At 32.6% G+C, this 20,267-nt stretch overlaps 1 protein-coding gene across 3 annotated transcripts in view; it reads left to right on the top strand.

Annotated features, from left to right (window-relative positions):
* Positions 1-20,267, top strand: part of didum (dilute class unconventional myosin) — a 57,674-nt gene that overhangs the window by 21,147 nt on the left and 16,260 nt on the right. For all 3 annotated transcript variants that reach the window (XM_089712106.1, XM_089712104.1, XM_089712105.1), the window contains exons 12-27: positions 371-569; positions 3,124-3,350; positions 3,913-4,091; positions 4,209-4,289; positions 4,852-4,990; positions 6,305-6,462; positions 7,163-7,337; positions 7,907-7,996; positions 8,364-8,548; positions 10,673-10,929; positions 15,402-15,528; positions 16,238-16,316; positions 16,844-16,939; positions 17,613-17,721; positions 18,502-18,645; positions 19,168-19,247. In XM_089712106.1, coding sequence (XP_089568232.1) covers positions 371-569; positions 3,124-3,350; positions 3,913-4,091; positions 4,209-4,289; positions 4,852-4,990; positions 6,305-6,462; positions 7,163-7,337; positions 7,907-7,996; positions 8,364-8,548; positions 10,673-10,929; positions 15,402-15,528; positions 16,238-16,316; positions 16,844-16,939; positions 17,613-17,721; positions 18,502-18,645; positions 19,168-19,247 — 2,325 coding nt within the window. The remainder of the gene's footprint in view (positions 1-370; positions 570-3,123; positions 3,351-3,912; positions 4,092-4,208; positions 4,290-4,851; positions 4,991-6,304; positions 6,463-7,162; positions 7,338-7,906; positions 7,997-8,363; positions 8,549-10,672; positions 10,930-15,401; positions 15,529-16,237; positions 16,317-16,843; positions 16,940-17,612; positions 17,722-18,501; positions 18,646-19,167; positions 19,248-20,267) is intronic.

Raw genomic sequence — 20,267 nt, 5'->3', positions numbered from 1 at the left:
TTTAAGCCTGTATTTGTGTTTGTATTAAACACAATTACGTATATGCATACAACACATCTAGATTTACTCATTCATTCACTCACTCATTCAAAAACAGTCCGAGACAAAACTCTGCCTACACGTGTATAACTCGGCTTAGAGTTTTCTATTGAACGATACAATGGACTTTGAACTTTATTTCCACGAAATAGGTTGCTAAATTCAATTAACGTTTTCTACTACATTGCTAAACATATTTTAATGACCTTTAATACTGCCAATGATTATTTCATATTTTATAGCATTAAATGCACCTTTTTCAATTATTACTTAATTATTTTTCAAATTCAAGTATTATTTATCAAATTTATGTATTTTTTTTATCTAACAGGAAGAAATATCCTGGCAAATGATAGATTTCTACGACAACCAGCCTTGTATAGACCTCATAGAAGACAGGCTCGGTATTCTAGCGCTTTTGGACGAAGAATGTAGAGTCCCACAAGGCTCGGATATGGGCTTTGTTGGGAAATTACATGATAAGTGTGTGAAGTACCCGCATTTCTTGAAGCCGAGGTTTGGGAATGCCGGTGAGTTTAGTGACTGATATTTTGTTATTTGAGAGATTACATTTTTGTATCTATACTAATATTATAAAGCTGAAGAGTTTGTTTGAACGAGCTAATCTCAGGAACTACTGGTCTGATTTGAAAAATTCTTTCGGTGTTGGATAGCTCATTTATCGAGGAAGGCTATAGGTAATATTAAATCATCACGCTACGACTAACAGGAGTGGAGCCACGGGGGTGAAACCGCGCGGAGCAGCTAGATATAACATAAAATATTAAAGCGGTAAAATTATAGATAACAACGTGTAACATATAAGATACCATTCCTTTTTTCCTTATTGAAACAATTAAACAACCAAAATAATATTATACAGGGTGTCCCAAAAAGTAGTGATGAACGGAAGCTGGGAGGTAGAGGACCTAGAGGGCTATCCGAATCACCCCCATGTATGTTATGCGATTTTTCGTATTTTCGGAGTTATGACGTTTTTTTCAATTTTTCACCTATCGCCGAGTACGATGATATTTTCACTCATGGTGACGTCAATTGTTGCGTTAGATGCTTGATTTTTTTTTGTTTGCTAAGCTGAAAGATAGGCCACTTCAGTATGGTAACATTTACTATCGTTAGATCTTCGAATGGAATAAAAAAAAGAATTAAATGCCAAGAAAGATAAAATTACCCAGCATGTTCACCACTTCAAGGGCCCGTAAAAAATAAAATCCCATAAAAAAACGTGCCCGGGTGACGTATCTATACTTTAAAAAAATCATTGCAAGCGTTCCTACAGCTCCATGATATTTCATAGCGTTACATCTGGCCATCGTGAAAGGCCATAAGCAGCCTTTCACGATACTTCTGAATGAATTCATATACCTACTTGATTTTGGACATTATAAATAAGCATATAGTTTAGTAAAATATGACCATCACGTAATATAACTCTCTGCTACGCACAACTGTAAGCCAAATGTCACTTATTGAAAATCTCACAGATCAGAATCAGATTTTCACACAGAGATTTTCACACAGAGATTTTCACACAGAGATTTTCACACAGAGATTTTCACATAGATATTTTCACAGAGATTTTCACACAGATTTTCACACAGAGATTTTCACACAGAGATTTTCACAGAGATTTTCACACATAGATTTTCACACAGAGATTTTCACACAGAGATTTTCACACAGAGATTTTCACACAGAGATTTTCACAGAGATTTTCACACAGAGATTTCCACACTGACATTTTCACAAAGATTTTCACACCGAGATTTTAACAGATTTTCACACAGAGATTTTCACACAGAGATTTTCACACAGAGATTTTCACACAGAGATTTACATACAGATTTTCACACAGAGATTTTCACACAGATATTTTCACACAGAGATTTTCACACCGAGATTTAAACAGAGATTTTCACACGGAGATTTTCACACAGAGATTTTCACACAGAGATTTTCACACAGAGATTTTCACACATAGATTTTCACACAGATTTTCACACAGAGATTTTCACACGGAGATTTTCACACGGAGATTGTCAAACGGAGATTTTCACACGGAGATTTTCACAAAGAGATTTTCACTCAGAGATTTTCACACAGAGATTTTCACACAGAGATTTACACACATAGATTTTCACACAGAGATTTTCACACGAAGATTGTCACACGGAGATTTTCACACGGAGATTTTCACATAGAGATTTTCACACAGAGATTTTCACACGGAGATTTTCAGGTTGCACTGAGCAACAGCGGGGTAGCTACCTTATAGATAGAGCAAGTTTTTAAAAGCCAAATGGAAAACATTTTTTATGTGATTTTATTTTTTTACGGGCCCTTGAAGTGGTGAACATACTGGGTAATTTTATCTTTCTTGGCATTTAATTCTTTTTTTTATTCCATTCGAAGATCTAACGATAGTAAATGTTACCATACTGAATCGGCCTATCTTTCAGCTTAGCAAACAAAAAAAAATCAAGCATCTAGCGCAATAATTGACGTCACCAATCACCATGAGTGAAAATATCATCGTACTCGGCGATAGGTGAAAAATTGAAAAAAACGTCATAACTCCGAAAATACGAAAAATCGCGTTACATACATGGGGGTGATTCGGATAGCCCTCTAGGTCCTCTACCTCCCAGCTTCCGTTCATCACTACTTTTTGGGACACCCTGTATATTAATCAATCCAATCCATTTATTTTCCCGGCAATACTACTTCAAATAAATATCACACCTACCATAGATTTAAAAATGTCATTATTTACCCGATTATTCTATCCTTTTCTTTTAATATTATGTATTATTTGTAATGGTACATTAAATTGTTAAATAAATCTTAATATATATATAAATCTCGTGTCACGATGTTTGTCCTCAATGGACTCCTAAACCACTTAACCGATTATAATAAAATTCGCACACCATGTGCAGTTCGATCCAACTTGAGAGATAGGATAGTTTAAACATGTAGGTACCACAGGCGAAGTCGGGGCGGACCGCTAGTAAATTATATAATTGTAGTCTACCCTCCTAAAAACTAAACTTTCCCTTCCAGCTTTCATCATAAAGCACTTCGCAGACAACGTAGAGTACCAATGCGGGGGTTTCCTCGAAAAGAATAGAGATACTGTTCTAGAAGAACAGTTGGAGTGTATTAAGGGCGCTACAAATTGTCGTCTCATACATTACATGTTCGCTGAAAGCCCAGTAGACCATTCTGCTACGTTGCCGCCGCCGTCGAAAAGACGGACTACTCCGTCCTTACCTGTGGGCAGTCTTACGGTGAGTTTTGGTTGATTGGAAAGTCAATGCAGCATAAATATATGTTTGAAATTGAGAAAGAATACAAAAAATAAGGAGGGGTTGCAAAACGCGTCTTTTATTGTGTTATTATTAATTTTTGCGCACTTTAAAAATATTCGAGTAGGGAAATATATTAAATTATTCGTTTTAATTGCATACAAAAAATGAAATATAATTTGAAATTTCATAGTGTTGAAAATTTGAGGGTGCAGTTCATAAAAAAAAAAATATTACTATTATAAATATTACTATTTTCCAAAATAACACTATATAAAATAAAATCACTTCACCCACTTAAACCTTCACAAAAGTCACTTCTATTTTTTTACAATCGAATCGCCTCATTAATAATTTTTCTAACAATTTTTCAACAAATATTTCAACAATTTATATTTTAAAATACATTTGTTTTGTGCAACCGCCTGCAGATTAAGAACATTCAAAATAAGTTTAGTATGGGATCACATCGGGCCGTGTGTGAATATTGTCCTGAAATATTTATTTTTATTTGACCTGAAATAATTCCAACTATTATTTGCAGCAACCTCCCCGCCGTGCGTCCGGTCAGAAACAAACTGTAGGCGCACAATTCAGAGCGTCTCTGTCAGCTTTAATGGCCACTCTATCAGCGACAACACCGCACTATGTGCGTTGTATCAAGCCGAATGATACGAAACAGGCCTTCCAGTTCGACGCAGCACGAGCGGTTAACCAGCTGCGGTAAGTAGAATCTTCTAGAACGTTCTAGAAGGTTCTAAAAAAATTCAAAATTTGTTAAAGAACGATCTAATATTTTTTGTACATGTTCAAAATTAAATATTAGTTGTTTTTTTTCAGAGCTTGTGGTGTGTTGGAAACTATAAGAATATCAGCAGCTGGCTTTCCGTCTAGATGGCTGTATCAAGATTTCTTTAATAGGTAATATATTCTTACTGTTGTATATTTATGTTTGACTTAATAACTTATTTCTGTACAATCATTATTTTACGAGGTTCCGATTTTTCAATCCTTGGTTAAAATTTATCCGTCCAATAAAGTATTACACTAACATTTTAAAATGTCACCTGTAAACTGTCAAATACGGACAATTAGAATACATTTTTGAAATGGTAGTTTAATTCGTTATTCGATGAATAAGTTTTAACCAAGGATTGAAACATCAGCCCTAAAAATAACTATCAAAGTGAACAATGAATATTCTTGAATGATCTACAATGTGCTATTGAAAGATCAATTCCTCGTGTTTGTAATAGTCCTACTATCGAATGTTTGGCATCAAAACACACACATAAGAATCCCTTAAACCCTTTATCATTTTTCTGTTTTATTTTTAACTATTAACAATACATTTTTTACAATTTTTATAATATATTTGAAGGTATAAAGTTCCACAAAAAAACCTATAAAGAATTGTTACCAACACTTCATATACAAAAAAAAACATAATTTTCAAATATTTTATCCGCTCATTCTTTTCCAGATACCGTCTTCTATGCAAGTACAAGGAAATTGACCGTAGTGACATTAAAAAGACTTGCTCTCGTGTGCTCGAGAGATACGTCACTGAGCCTGATAAATATCAGTTTGGTGCTACTAAAATATTCTTTAGAGCTGGACAGGTATGTTATTTATTTATAGGAGACTAGATTTCGACTGCGTGTGAAAATTCACAATTTGTTGTAACACACATGATTTTTCGTTGATTGATACTGGGCTCTAAATTATATCAGTATTAGTAACTTGTCATTTTAATAAGATTAGATTTTTCGAATACAAATAATAGTGGACTTAAATGTGAACCCTGTGGAACCCTGAAGGTACAGAACTATGCATTTTCTTGTAATGCCTCGTATCGTTTCGAATTAAGCCAAGTACTAGTAGAAACAATCCCTGATATCTGAAAATAGCTTTAGACGCCATTATTACCAAGCTTATGAATTAATTCATAATGATAGAGAGGATCGAATGCTTTGGCAAAGTCTGTATACTCAATATTTGTAAAAAAAAGGTTGTTTAACATTACTTGATTGTTAAATTGGTAAATGATTAATCATAAACGAAATATACAACAGCTCTGTACGCACAATAAATACAATGACAAACACTCACAATGCTGCTCAAAAATTGTCCGAATCAAAACTCTGCCTACACGTATATTAACTTTATAAGAGCTTAATCTGGCTCGCTAATGAGTAATAATTGTGTCGCTTAAATTTTAACATTACTGCAGTGAAGTAAGGTGCGTACAGAGCTGTGTGCGCGCCTTCTAAATAACCATACTTTATTTACATAGACTAAATACTTTATTTACTATTCTACAGTAAAAGATCGTTCTTTTAATAGTCGATTGTGAGTTTAGTTGACTATCTATGACTGTCACGTGCTAGTAGATATAGTAGATATAGAATCCATTCTATAGGTGGCCTTTATTCTGGTAGTCTTCTTTCTCTGTTTTATCTGTCTTTCTATAGTCAAAAATACTCAAACTCAAACATTTATTTATTCAAATAGACTTCTTTTAGAAGCACTTTCGAATTGTCATTACATATTTTTAACATTTACCACCGATTCGGAAAGCAGTATCTACGCAGAAGAACCGGCAAGAAACTCCATAGTTGCTATTAAATCTATAGTTAAAGTAACTTCTTTTAAAATATTATTGGGAGTGTACTTGCCTATATAATATGACGTGCTATCTTATCTTAATATATATAAATCTCGTGTCACAATGTTTGTCCTCAATGGACACCTAAACCACATAACCGATTATAATACAATTCGCACACCATGTGCAGTTCGATCCAACTTGAGAGATAGGATAGGTTTTATCCCGGAAATCCCACGGGAAAGGGAACTATGCGGGGTTTTCTCTGAAAACGCGGGCGAAGCCGCGGGCGGAAAGCTAGTATTTACATAAGAATCCACGTATATAGGTGGCGTACCTAGAGAAAGTGCGCGCAGAGCTGCAGCGCGCGTACTGCGTGCGCGTGCAGAGCTGCGTGCGCGGCTTCCTCGCGCGGCGCCGCTACACGCGCCTCGTGCGGGCGCTGCGGGGCATACAGGCGCGCGCACGGGGACATCTCGCGAGACGGTATATAAGAGCACACGTGTCAGAAGTCAAACTTCTTTGGCAAGATTTTTTAATCAAAAAGTTTCACGACGGTATATATAAGTGCCGAATACACGTGTCAGAAGTGAAACTTCTTTGGCAAATTTAAAAAATCTTACCAAAGAAGTTTCATTTCCACAAAGATACAAAAATCGTCGCCCTACTCCATGACGTGGCGGTAGTGCCATAACGCGACCTTGAAATTTTACTCACGCGCCTAAAGAAGTTTCACTTCAAAAATAAATACGTAACACATCGTTTAATGTTTATTATTTAACGACACTACGATCAACAACACTTCTACCATAACTAACACTATAATCAACATCACAAATATTAGCACCAAAGACACAAACACCATCACACCTACCATCACAACTACCAACATCATCATCACCACCATTCTAATCTATATCATCGTTACAATAGCCAATACTGTGTATTACAATATGTTCTTGAGTATATTTTTTTGCTTTTGTTCCTTACAATTAACTTTTCAATTTTCTAGCAAATTTTCTTCAAACTTGAATTTCATCGTTTTTACATTCGCTCTAATTTTGTAGCCAAAATTTGTATCAAAAACATCATGTAATCTCAATGAATTCTTTTATTTCAATAATTTACAATTTTTGCTACTTTTTGCTATTAATTGTATGTATATATAATAATTATATTATTATAGACGCGCCCAAGAAATCCGGCGCAACCGAGCCGCCATTAAAATTCAGAAACACGTGCGTGGCTGGCTCGCCCGAAAGCGATACAACAAGCTGCGTCACCTCGCGATAGGCCTGCAGGCGAGAGCCAGGGGCTTCCTAGCTAGGAAGTATTATAAGGAAAAGAAGTTCTTGAATGCTGTAAGTTAAATTATTAATATTTTAATGAGGACTAAAAAGTAGGGTATCTGTTAAAGTACGTGATTTTGAATTTTTTTATTAAACTAAAAAGTTAAGGAAGTTTGTAACGTTGGTAATTTTGCGGGTACTTCACTATTTGTTAAATGTTTGTTTTTACTGTTTATGTATGGTACTTAACCAGGTCTTCATATTTCACTTAAATCTGTGCAACATTTTTTGTGTAAGAGCAACAAGCAAAAAAGATCCGGCTCGGAGGACCAATAAATGTATGAAATGTTACAGGAATTAAGTACAATTAACTGAGATGTAATTTAGTATGTAGTCTAGTTATTTATGCTAACTTAAAACTGTTAATGATGATATTATATTAATTTTACTCACACACGGGCAATTCTTAATTTTATATTTGTTCGACTTGCTCTTAAATTGCAAGTTAAAAAAACGCCTTTATATCTACCCTCACAAAATCAACGGGACAACATTTTTTTATACTTATTAATTCTTATAGTTGTGCTTAATATTGTGTATTCATAAAAATATAGTATTTATACCAATAACTATATTAACAGACGATCACAATACAACGCTACGCCCGCGGCTACCTTGCCAGAAAGAGGGCGAGGTACATGAAACGACAGATTGTCATCGCTCAAGCTGCTGTAAGTATTTATTTATTATACTAATAAAAAATAAGTTAGTTTGTTCGTTTGAACGGTATAATCTCAGGAATGATTGGTTTGAATTAAAAAAAAACTTGTTACTATGTCAAATTAATGTATACGGAGAAAATTTATGAAAATATTTTTTCATGTAAAACACATATTTTTGTACTAATCAGAAAATTGAACTTTAAAAAAAAGAGTTCTTATTCGATTATATACTTAAAAACTGTGTCTATAGTAACAGTCTGTCTGTCTGTCTGAAATATCACTTCAACCGAGAAGAATCTAATCTTTTAAAAGACAAATTATAAAGAGAACACATTTAATCCAACACACAATCACACACAAAAATATTTTTTCGCAGATCCGTCGTTTCCTAGCTCGTAGGCAATACAAGAAATTACGCATCGAAGCTCGAAGTCTAGACCATGTTAAATCTCTAAATAAAGGTCTTGAAAATAAGATTATTTCACTACAACAGAGATTGGAATATTCACAAGAAAGGGCCAAAATGATTGAGCCGTTGCAAGCGCAGATTGCTGAGTTGAGGTTAGTTTATATAGGGTGATGTTTATGGGAAAATAAAGGACTGTGTATAAGTGAAGTGAAGTCCCATGTCCCTTGGTAAGGGGCAGATGCATTATAAATAAATAAAATAAAATTCATTTATTTCAGACCACATAGCCCATATAATATTAGTAACATCTTATTCTAGTGTTAGTACATATTACAATCAGAGGCGGCTCGTGACAAAATTTTATGGGTGTTCACTTGAAATAAAACACTGAAAATACATGGTGTAAAGCAGTACATTTATCAAAAAAATTACTTATAAAGGAAATACCTACATACGTCTTTCTTTTTGGTGTGCAAAAATATCTATAACTTAAAGCGACAAGACATTCGTAAATATCTGTTGTTGCTTTCATCACAACCACACAACCACGGTTTTTTTTACATATTGTTCAGATTTAAACACACGCGTATATGTTTTCGTTTTTGTCGTACATTTTTGCGTAAGATCAAGTTCAGGCCGTGGCGGTCCCTTAGCTTTACATTCAAGCCGAATTTGTAACGTTTTATCACACTTTTTAATGAACGCCACATTATAATTATTGTTCATTTTAACACTCACAAGTAATACTGATAAGTACAGGCTATTTCAACACGTATTTTATAATTTTAATTAGAAAATTGCATGAATCGCGCGCGTGCATTGAAGTTGACTCGAGAGTCGAGTGTTTGTTTATATTATAGACGTAGCAACTGGCAACGTCGCAATCGCTGTCCTGCCGGGCGGTAAAAACGAACCGGCAACGTTTGCGGGTGCGGCGCACCGAATTTTGCTACTTTTCCATAGAAAATCTTTTGTTTCACGCGCAGGGCTCTGGCAAAACCCTCTCTTTCACTCCTATTGGATTTCGTATTAGGAAATGTACTAAATCTTTTTTCATTGGAGCGCAATCGTGAGCGCACCGCTTCGCGCGTTACATAATACAGTAGGTATTATACAGGTGTATGGGATGATGGAATGATGGATATATTCATTGGTATTAACAGTAGTTTTAAAGATTACGATTGATTTTAAATAGTAATAATTAATGTTAATAATTAAATTAAGGAGTATGATTTTATTATAATTATTTATGGGAGTTCACTGCACCAGCGCTCCTTAGGGCGAGCCGCCTCTGATTACAATTACCTATTACCTACATACATTTATTTCTACAGCTTAATTTACAAACCCAATGTTTACAAACCAAATAATTTAACGCGTTAATAATTCGTTAATACTCTAAACATCTAATAAGAAAGTCTATACATAATTTTATGAAATAATATTATTGTGTTTTGGAAGCTACATTACTACGTAGCATATATTTCATAAATGAAAAGAGTATAAAAAGTCAAATCAAAGAACAAATTCTTTAAGCAATCAATCATCAAATTATGTTATAAATACACACTAAAATAAAAAGCTCAGAAATTGTTATAAACCTAAAATAGCCACAACATATGAATTAATTTGATTAAATTTAGTATCTCATGTCGTTAACACTGAGCCTGATATAATAAGGGTTATTATGCATACATCTGTTTCACTGATCGATTCTCTTTAGGGACAAGTAGGTGATCAGCCTTCTGTGTCCTGCCAGACCGAGACATTTTTTTTTCTTCGTATCCACCGGGAATCGAACCCAGGACCCCTCGGTTCTACGCTCACGCGTCAACCACTGTACCAAGGAGGTGGTCGAGGACTGTGTATAGGGTGATTTTTTTGTGAATATGCTCAGGATGTTGAACAGGCATTTTTTTATTGGGGATTTCAAATGAAGAACATTTTAATATGATTTTCAATACAGGATTTTTTTTAATATGTACAGTTTCAGTATGAAAAAAAGAGTGTGATAAATAAGATTTTTATTTAAATTAACATAGAGGTATAGATTCTATAGAAAGAGTAATGAAAATAAAATACTATTATATTTTTTATTGTAGATAGGAAAGCGATTTGAAGCTGCATTCAGGACTCTATAAAGCTCATTAAATTTAACTTTTCTATGTGATTCATACTATGCAGTCGTCAGAAAATATCTATGACTATCTTCTTCTTATTAACCTTGTAACAAAAATGTAACATACAAAAATATACCTTATCTCCATACATTCTAGGTCGAAACTCGAACACCTAAAACAAGTGGAAATGGAAGCCCGTACACTAAAAATAGACATTCAAGACAAAGACAACTTCCTAACATTACTCCGGGAACAGCTAGCGAAAGAGAAGGAAACATCCAAACGTCTTGCAGAGGAAAAGAGACAGATAGAGAGCAAATATAAGAAGGAGAAAGAAGAAATGTTAGGAGAGAGTGAGAAACTAGCGAAGGAATTGAGAAGCAATAAGGAACATTATGAACTATTGATTGAAGGTTGGTTTTTGCTAAACTTTAATTAGCTAATTTGAAATTTATGTATTTTAACAGGATTAAATTTTTTTTTAAGATAAAAATAAGTTGATTGATATATGAATTCAGAACAACTGTGTTTTCTGTCTTTTAATTTTTATTTGGGCATTTTTATTTGGAACGGTTAAACTTATTTTGGTGAAATTGAAAAATATATAGGTAGGTAAGTTTTACAGGCGATATTGGAAATTCCAAAGGCATGAAAATACAATATATGTATTTAATAGAGTTCATGTTTTAACTCCCAATAGTTAAAAACAAGTTAATTTTCATGTTCTCCTATGTCATATGGGATTGTGTTTGTTATTGTGTGTATTATTTAGGTACAAAAAAGCAAATTTTCCAAAACACGCAAGTTTAATTAAAAATATACCCTTGACCCGCTGTTGGTTTATCGAAAAATCAACTTAATAGTGTTTTTGAGATAGCGCCCGATAATTATAGATAATATTAAATGATTGATTGATAACATTGTAATTCGCGATGTTATATCAAACTTACATTAACCAAAGATACATATAATAAAATAACTAAAAATTACAAATATAACACTATAAATGTGTTAAAGTGTTGAAAACTAGCTTAAGTGTATGTGTCGTGAAAATAATTAAAAATAACACTATAATTATTTATGTTTTAAAGTGTTGAAAAACCAGCTTAAAAGTGTATATGTGTATTGTAAATTTATGTGTTTAAGTGTTTTTAAACTTACTTAAAGTGTATGTGTAGTGAATATTTATATAAATGAAAAGTGAAATATGCTATTCATTGCTTTGTAATCTTAGAAGACTTAAATATCTACGATTATTATACTAATATAATTATACGTTTTTGATATGACTAACTCTTATAATATGTGTGGTTTATGGCTTTAAAAATATAATGATGACTTTAAAAATACAAGTGGATTCTAATTTCTAATGGTTTAAAATGTTTTGGGCAAATATGTATTCTTAATTTCTTGTGGTCTGAAAATGTTTTTATATCCTCAATAGCAATCGTTAAATATGGGCATCTGTTTAGTGCTTTTTATTAATGAATGGTCATAACATTTAAACTTAAACATATTTAAAAATTAAAGACATTAACCGATTTTAAATGAAATCAAAATCAACTTAAATATATGAAAAAAATAATAAAAAAATAAATTTAACGTTTAAAAATGGTAACTTCAGTGGAAACAATGACAAGTGAAGATATAGATCACTTTGACACTAAACCTTATTGGCCGAAAGAGTTTGAACAGCGTGCTAAGTTTTGGAAAGGTAATTAATATAATAGTAAAATTTACTGAAATTGATAGTAATTGTGTGTGTATATTGCAAAATATTTTAAAAGTATAACGCTCGTTCTCTTCATATCCTTTACTTAAATACACATAATTAATTTGTACGTTCAAATATCGATCTTAAAGTTAATAAATGTGCCTTGTATACTTCTCGTATAGATATAAAATAACTAATATTTAAATTTAATTGAACACGTCAATTCTTCATTTGCTTTTTAATTGCATTGGCGATATAGACTACAAGCCCGCATAGGACAAAAATATGGGTCAAATGAACCACCAGGGGACATATCTAGAACGATAGCAGAGCAAAAAATAATAAGATTCATCACTATGCCGTCACTTGTAAGCTGTCCAACTGAGTGCAGATGAGAATTGAAAAGTACAGGTAGACTCGGTAAATTTTGGTCATATATTTTTGTACGGCATTCTTAACCATCGATAGATCCATTAAAAATAATAAGAAACCGCTCAGTGCCGTACAAAAATGGTGGTCCACCAAGTCGGAATTTTTATTTAATTTCCGAGAGTTACCGGGGGTAAATTTGGTCATTTGACCATGTACGGCATCTGTGTCATACTATTGCTATACTGCTTTTAATCCATTATTCCGCAACGCCGTACAAAAATCATGGGGACAAGGGGAAAAAATCGAGAGATGCAATCCCCTCTCTTTCCCCACTCCAGGGGGTCATTTGACTAAGTACGGCTTCGGTTCCAAAACATTATCTAGCACTCAAAAGTACTATTAAAAGCAATGCCGTAAAAAAATAATTGTTCTTTTAAATGTATACCAATAATCATCTTAATTTCATCGAATTCTTGATATAAAGAGCTGTAAGGTCATTTGACCCTGTACGGGAACTTTTTTTTAAACATGATATTGTAAAATTCAATTGTTGTATAGTATTGCCGTTCAAAAGAAACCGTTCTAAAAAAAGTTATAGAGAAATGCAAAACCAGAAATTTTGTTAAAGTTTAAACATCGTAGATTAATGAAATATAATAGTTTTCTACACTTTATCCGTTGTTTTAAATAGTATTAACATAGATAAATTAGGAAAAAACGATGCCGTACATTTTTGTGCAGACCACATCTTTTAGGCTGATGAAAGCGACGAAAGCTACAATTTTAAGAGTGCTTTATGGCCATTTGATACAGTACGGCATTAACATATTTTTACCCAACTACGGCAAAGCAAAAAGAGGGTTATGGTTGTTTACAGGTCATGTATGTATGTTCATCTATTCCCTCGTAACTTCTAAACTACTTATCAGAATTCGACAAATGACATATCATTAGAGGCGTCTGAATTGTTCACTGGATAACCAACGACCAGCTAGCTAAAGGCTATATGGGGTTTCACAAAATCTAATGTGGCGCCCTCTAGCGGACAAAACATACAGAGTAAAAAAATAAAGTTAAGATAAATATGCAGTGTTTGGTATCATTTGAAAGCGCTTTACTTGTACATTTTGAATATGTATATATTACTAGCATTTGCTTGTGACTTTACCTGTATTCATGGACTGATTGCATATAATTCACATCTTTTCGTTCATAGCTTTTTTATTAGTTCATCAATTTAACGGAGTCTATTCCACCTGACTCCGACTTTCCAAGGTGATAATTAACCACCTCGAGCTTCTTAATATTAATGTATATTTATATTTTATTATAAAAATATAAAGCAAACATTTCGTTATATGGATTTTTTTCTTTTTCAGATTTTTCCCCTTTGAACCAACGAAAATGTACGGCACATGAAAAAATATTATCTATGCATAAAATACTTTAAAAATAAATTTATTTCGTGTTGTGTCAAATGACCCCCTGGAGTGGGGAAAGAGAGGGGATTACAACTCTCGATTTTTTCCCCTTGTCCCCATGATTTTTGTACGGCGTTGCGGAATAATGGATTAAAAGCAGTATAGCAATAGTATGACACAGATGCCGTACATGGTCAAATGACCAAATTTACCCCCGGTAACTCTCGGAAATTAAATAAAAATTCCGACTTGGTGGACCAACATTTTTGTACGGCACTGAGCGGTTTCTTATTATTTTTAATGGATCTATCGATGGTTAAGAATGCCGTACAAAAATATATGACCAAAATTTACCGAGTCTACCTGTACTTTTCAATTCTCATCTGCACTCAGTTGGACAGCTTATAAGTGACGGCATAGTGATGAATCTTATTATTTTTTGCTCTGCTATCGTTCTAGATATGTCCCATGGTGGTTCATTTGACCCATATTTTTGTCCTATGCGGGCTTGTAGTCTAATAGAGAAACATGACAATTCATTTTAAACGAATCTTATCAAACAGTCAATGAAAATATTTATACCTAATATATGACTGTATATCATTTTCCTGTCATCTGATATTTTTATGTAAACCTTGTTATAGAGAATTGTATCAACATTATTATTTACTAGAAAACCCGCATAGTTCCCGTGGGATTTCCGGGATAAAAACTATCCTATGTGTTAATCCAAGTTACCCTCTATATATGTGCTAAATTTCATTGTAATCGGTTCAGTAGAATTTGCGTGAAAGAGTAACAAACATACACACACACACCCTCACAAACTTTCGCATTTATAATATTAGTAGGACTATGGGGCTAAAACACAAAATTCTATACTTTTTATTGGTGATATAATTTGCTTTTTATTTCAAAAAATCATCAACCAAATAAAAGATATAGCCATTTTAAGAATGCTACTGAAAATAAAATAAAAATAAAAGCATTATTTATAACACTCCAACAACATAGACAGTTTACTTGCAACTTAGTCCCGCAAATTTGCTAGAGAAGGATCCAAATATAAATTAATTATAGTGTGCACGCATAAAATTAACATTTATATCTAAGAAAATAATATGTACAATAAAAAATGTGTGCGTGTACTAGTGTACACACGTAAGAAGTGAAACTTCTTTATGACCTTATTTTTCAAAAAATAATTTACTACATGCAACTTTACAGAAATACGTCGAATCACGCGTGGTAGGGTAAGAAAAAGATGGTGCGTAACGGAAAAATGTCACGCGTAACGAAAAAATGTTTCACTAAATTTTTTCCCAACCCCGATAAAGAAGTTTCACTTCAATAATATTTAATATATTTATAATTTCAGAACGCGACAAACAACACGAAGCAGAGAAAAAAGCGCTCTGTCAAGAATTAGAAAATGAACGACAAAGTAGGCAGAAATTGCTGTCTTCTCAATATGACTTGCAAGAGAAGATTGACTCTTTGCAGAGGTATATATTCTTGTATCCACTAGCTTTCCGCCCGCAGCTTCGCTCGCGATTTCAAAGAAAAACCCGCATAATTCACGTTCCTGTGGAATTTACGGGATAAAAAGTAGCCTATGTCTTATTCTGGGTCTTCAGCTACCTACATCATACCAAATTTCATTATAATCGGTTCAGTAGTATTTGCGTGAAAGATTAACAAACATCCATCCATCCTCATAAACTTTCGCATTTATAATATTAGTAGGACTAGCTTTTCGTCCGCTTTACAAATTGAAAAATAAGTAGAACCACTTTATCTGTTTAAAACAATCTCATCAAAATCCGTTGCATAGACGCGGGAAGCGACTTTACTTTATACTATATAGTTATATCATGTTTTAGTATTTCTAATCTTACTGAAAATATATTGAGGCATTTTGCATCCACAATTGAACATTTATTTACATTTTACAAGAATTAGTGATCAATTGTAAATAGAGTATATATTTATCATCCATACTTCCCTACTAATATTATAAATGCGAAAGTAACTCTGTCTGTCTATCTGTCTGTTACGCTTTCCCGCTTAAACCTCTCAACCGATTTTGATGAAATTTGGCACAGACAATCTTTAGACCCTGAGAAAGAACATAGGCTACCTTACCGTAGTATATAAATGCTACTAAGTACAAATATGTCTGATATAATTATTTGATTTATTTATCTTTAACAGAGCGCCAGCACCAAAGGAACACAGACGTTCATTGTCGGATGCCAGCAATAATTCTCAACACGAAACTACTGTTGAAGATGTAAGTATTTTATTGTTGTACCCTCTTTTAATTTATAAAAAAATATTTATAATTATGATGGACTGCAGGTGAGAAATTAAAAGGTTCGTAACCAATAGCCCTACCAAAAATTCAAAGTGTCATTTTCTAGATAGTGCAAAAAATACTATTTTTTGTAATTTCAATTTTACTAATGTTACTAAGACATCTCGTGAATTATTTTTGGCAAAAGTTTTTATTGTATTTTTTTAGCAGCATGTCAATGACGTACTATATACAACTATACTCACAGCCTGTTAAAAGGTCATCAAAAATATCCGAGAGGCTTTCTATAACACAGTTTTGTTGTAATAAACACTTTATTTCGCTGCAGTAATATTCAAAGTCTATCATAAGAAAACTCTGCCTTATATACGTAGGCAGAGTTTTGCTTCGGACAATATTTAAGCGTGATTATGAGTGCATAGTTATTTATTGTACATATTTCAATGATATACACACAGTTAATTTTCTTTATTTTTAAATAATTACTATACCAATTTTGATAGGATTTCGGCTACGGTTCAGTTCGTTCAGTGGAGACGACCAGACCAGCGCTGGAAGCGGTCAACTGGTCCGCTGGAACTCATAATGGACCTTCACCGGTTTGTTTTATTTATATTAACTTCTATACTTATAATAAAAAATGTGTAATAATAATTTTTCTGTAATAGTATATAAGTTAAATTAACATTAACAATACTGTCTAAGTCTGGAGAGGAAGGCGTCGATCGTCTCTACAGATCGTCGCACAGGTATATTCCTAGTTGAGGCGATCGTCGTGTCTAAATTGTTTTTGTTTGTATGTATTGTTTCTAAATAAACGATTTTTATTATTTTATTTATTATAATTAATAACGGCTAACGGAGGCATATGAAAAACATTACAAATATTGGAAAAATAATAATATTTATTTTGAGAATAGACAAAATTGAGTGGATCAGCTAATGTTAATAATTATTTGGAATTGATAAAATTTCTAATTAACTTGTAAAGTGTCACAAATGTTATCGACTTGACTGTTTCTGCACTTTTGAAAGAGAAGTATCTAGTAATAAAATGAGTGTGTTAAAGTCATTAACATTCATAACCTACCCGATAGTTTATTGAATAAATAAACTAAATAGTTACCTATAATTTGGCGCCGAAACTGTCATTTTTTAATTTTGAACTACCCTCAAAATTAACAAAAACTTACCTTAAGCTAAATTCCTTACCAAAACATACAAAAACCTAACCCACCTATTCACAATCGGTTAAATACACATATATTTCAGATCGCCGACGCTGGCCTAGTACTACGAATGCAAAACAGAATTTCCGTACTTCAAGGAGAATTATCCAGAACTGCCAAACGTGCTACGGACTTGGAAGATCGGTTGATGAGTAAGTTAATAATTACATCACTACATAGTATAAAAAAAGACGGGTTGCACTGGGGGAGTGCCGGCAGAAGTGAAAACTTGATTATTAACGTTGAACATGTTTGATATTTTGGAATGGTATCCGTCTTACGCTTTTTCGATCAGGTCACGTGTCCTGACGCGAGTTTAAGATTTTATACCCAACGCCGCTAAAGAAGTTTTCACTTCAACAAAGTCGCTTTTTCTGTCCCTATGTCCCTTTGTATGCTTATATCTTTAAAACTACGCAATGGATTTTGATGCGGTTTTTTTTTAAATAGAGTGATTCAAAAGGAAGGTTTTAGTATATAATTTATTAGGTTTTAGACAAAGCGGGCGATTACAACTTATATATACGACCATATTCTAGAATCATTCTACTTATTAAAAAAAAACCGCATTAAAATCAAATGTATAGTGCCACAAACTTATCTGACCCGGTGACAGTGTCACTGATGTCGCTTTCTTTTATATAAACAAAATATTCCGTATGAAAAGTCTGTGAAAATGTGACATTTCAAAATGGCGGCACGTAGTTCCAGTTTTTGCCACCGGGTCAGATAAGTTTGTGGCACTGTATGTATGATTGATGTCTATTGATGTACGTGTCTTAAAGAATTTTTTTTAAATAAGTTGTGTAGTTTTAAAGATCTGCATACAGACACATAGACGGCGGAAACTTTGTTTCATGCTAGATAGTGATATATAATATAATATTATGTTCATTTGTATTTTAATTTTTAATATTATTTATTTATTTTAGATCGTCTCATGCTTCCACCTTCCAATCCAAACACGGATCGATTCAAAGTGGAGGAATTAGAAATAGAAAATAAGAAGCTTCGAGAACAAATTGACAGATTGAGAGCTGCTGGTGACAGCATTATACTGTCTAAGGAAGTTATTGGTAAGTTTGTAATATAAGGAAAAGCTGAACAGATTTTGATAATACTTTCGTTTATAGGAGATAGTCGCTATATATCTTATTTGGTAAATCTGTATTTTTTGTTTATAAGATCTCGCTTATCTGTGAAATTACCAGAACGAATTTAAAAAAATACCTCAAATAAAAATAACAATTCCTAAATCAATAAAAAAATTTCGCATTTTTATTTCGTACCGACTTTTATAAAAATGAACAGAGTTTTTTAATTCGTAACTTATTAGTCTTATTCATAACTTATCTGTGGTTTTTTTCATTCAATAATCTTATATATAAAAATGAATCGCAAAATGTGTTGGTAAGCGCATAACTCGAGAACGGCTGAACCGATTTTGATAATTCTTTTTTTATTATATTCCTTGAAGTACGAGGATGGTTCTTATGTAAAGAAAACGAAAATATGTACCACGGGCGAAGCCGGGGCGGACCGGCTAGTAAGTGATAAAAATGAATATAATAATATCATAGAATATGTTTATTTATCAGGTCAAATGGACACAATGCAAAAAGAGTTGGACAGACGCCGCGACGAATGCGTCCAACTCAAGAGTGTGCTCACTCATCAGGTACATTTCAATTTTATTGTATATTTGTATAGTATAGGTTAATTTGGGGTAAATACTAAAAATATATATTTTGAGACTATTGTTAGTGAAAGAACAATGAAAAACTGTTTACAAATTAATCTATTTTGAGCCATAATTTTGTATTTTCTGAGGAAAAAGTATCACTAAAATTTGTTTATAAATCCTGAGATAAGTCCGGGCAAATAGAAAGAAAATATGTTGTGTAGTACAAATATGAAATAACTTAGTTATAACATACATTCGAGTTAACATAATAATTTTGAAAACTTACTATTTTTATGTTTATTGCTATAAAATTGTCCCTTATGATATATCTAAAAACCTGGCCAAAACATTTACAACAAAACAATTTACATCAAAATCGTTCCGATTTTATTACTACAGCAATTTACATACAATAATATCTATTTCAAAAACTAAAAAATACAATAATATCAAACCGTTTACAATCTACATACTGCATATTACAAATAATCTCCTCCTTTTTTCGAAGTCGGTTAAAAAGACGAAATAATAAAAAAACAAACATAGTTAAGTCCTAATTTCTAATCACATTGCATAGTCAAATTACCTAATTTTATCAAGCAATCAGTTTTATCAGTATGTTAGTTCATAGATAAAAAAACTGTTACAAAATGTCACTTTCTCTATTTACGTAAATGTAGTGTACAAATTAAACATTATTTACACTCAAAATATTTGCGACATACATTATCAGTTGAAAATTATGTTCTTTGTACACGAACGTGTTATGTGGTTATCATAAAAATATATAATAATGTGATGTTAATAAAAAATAAAAATAAAAATGCAAAAAAAAAAATTAACAAAATGTCGAAAGTGTTTGATGGTGTTTTTGTTAAGAAATTTCTCGTCGATTTGCCAAATGTAAAGGTTTTTGACAAACATAAGAAGGTACTTTTCATTTAATAATATATGTTTTGTTTAAAATGAAATCATTTTAAAATAATATTTTCGAAAATCTCCAGATTTTTTTTT

This window comes from Colias philodice, chromosome 28 (genome assembly GCF_061535455.1).
Source record: "Colias philodice isolate Cphi_HAF_F1 chromosome 28, ilColPhil1 Martin Lab GWU primary, whole genome shotgun sequence".
Classification (NCBI taxonomy): Eukaryota; Metazoa; Arthropoda; class Insecta; order Lepidoptera; family Pieridae; genus Colias; species Colias philodice.
Note: the sequence above shows the minus strand (reverse complement) of the source record. Positions and strands in the feature narration are given on the sequence as shown.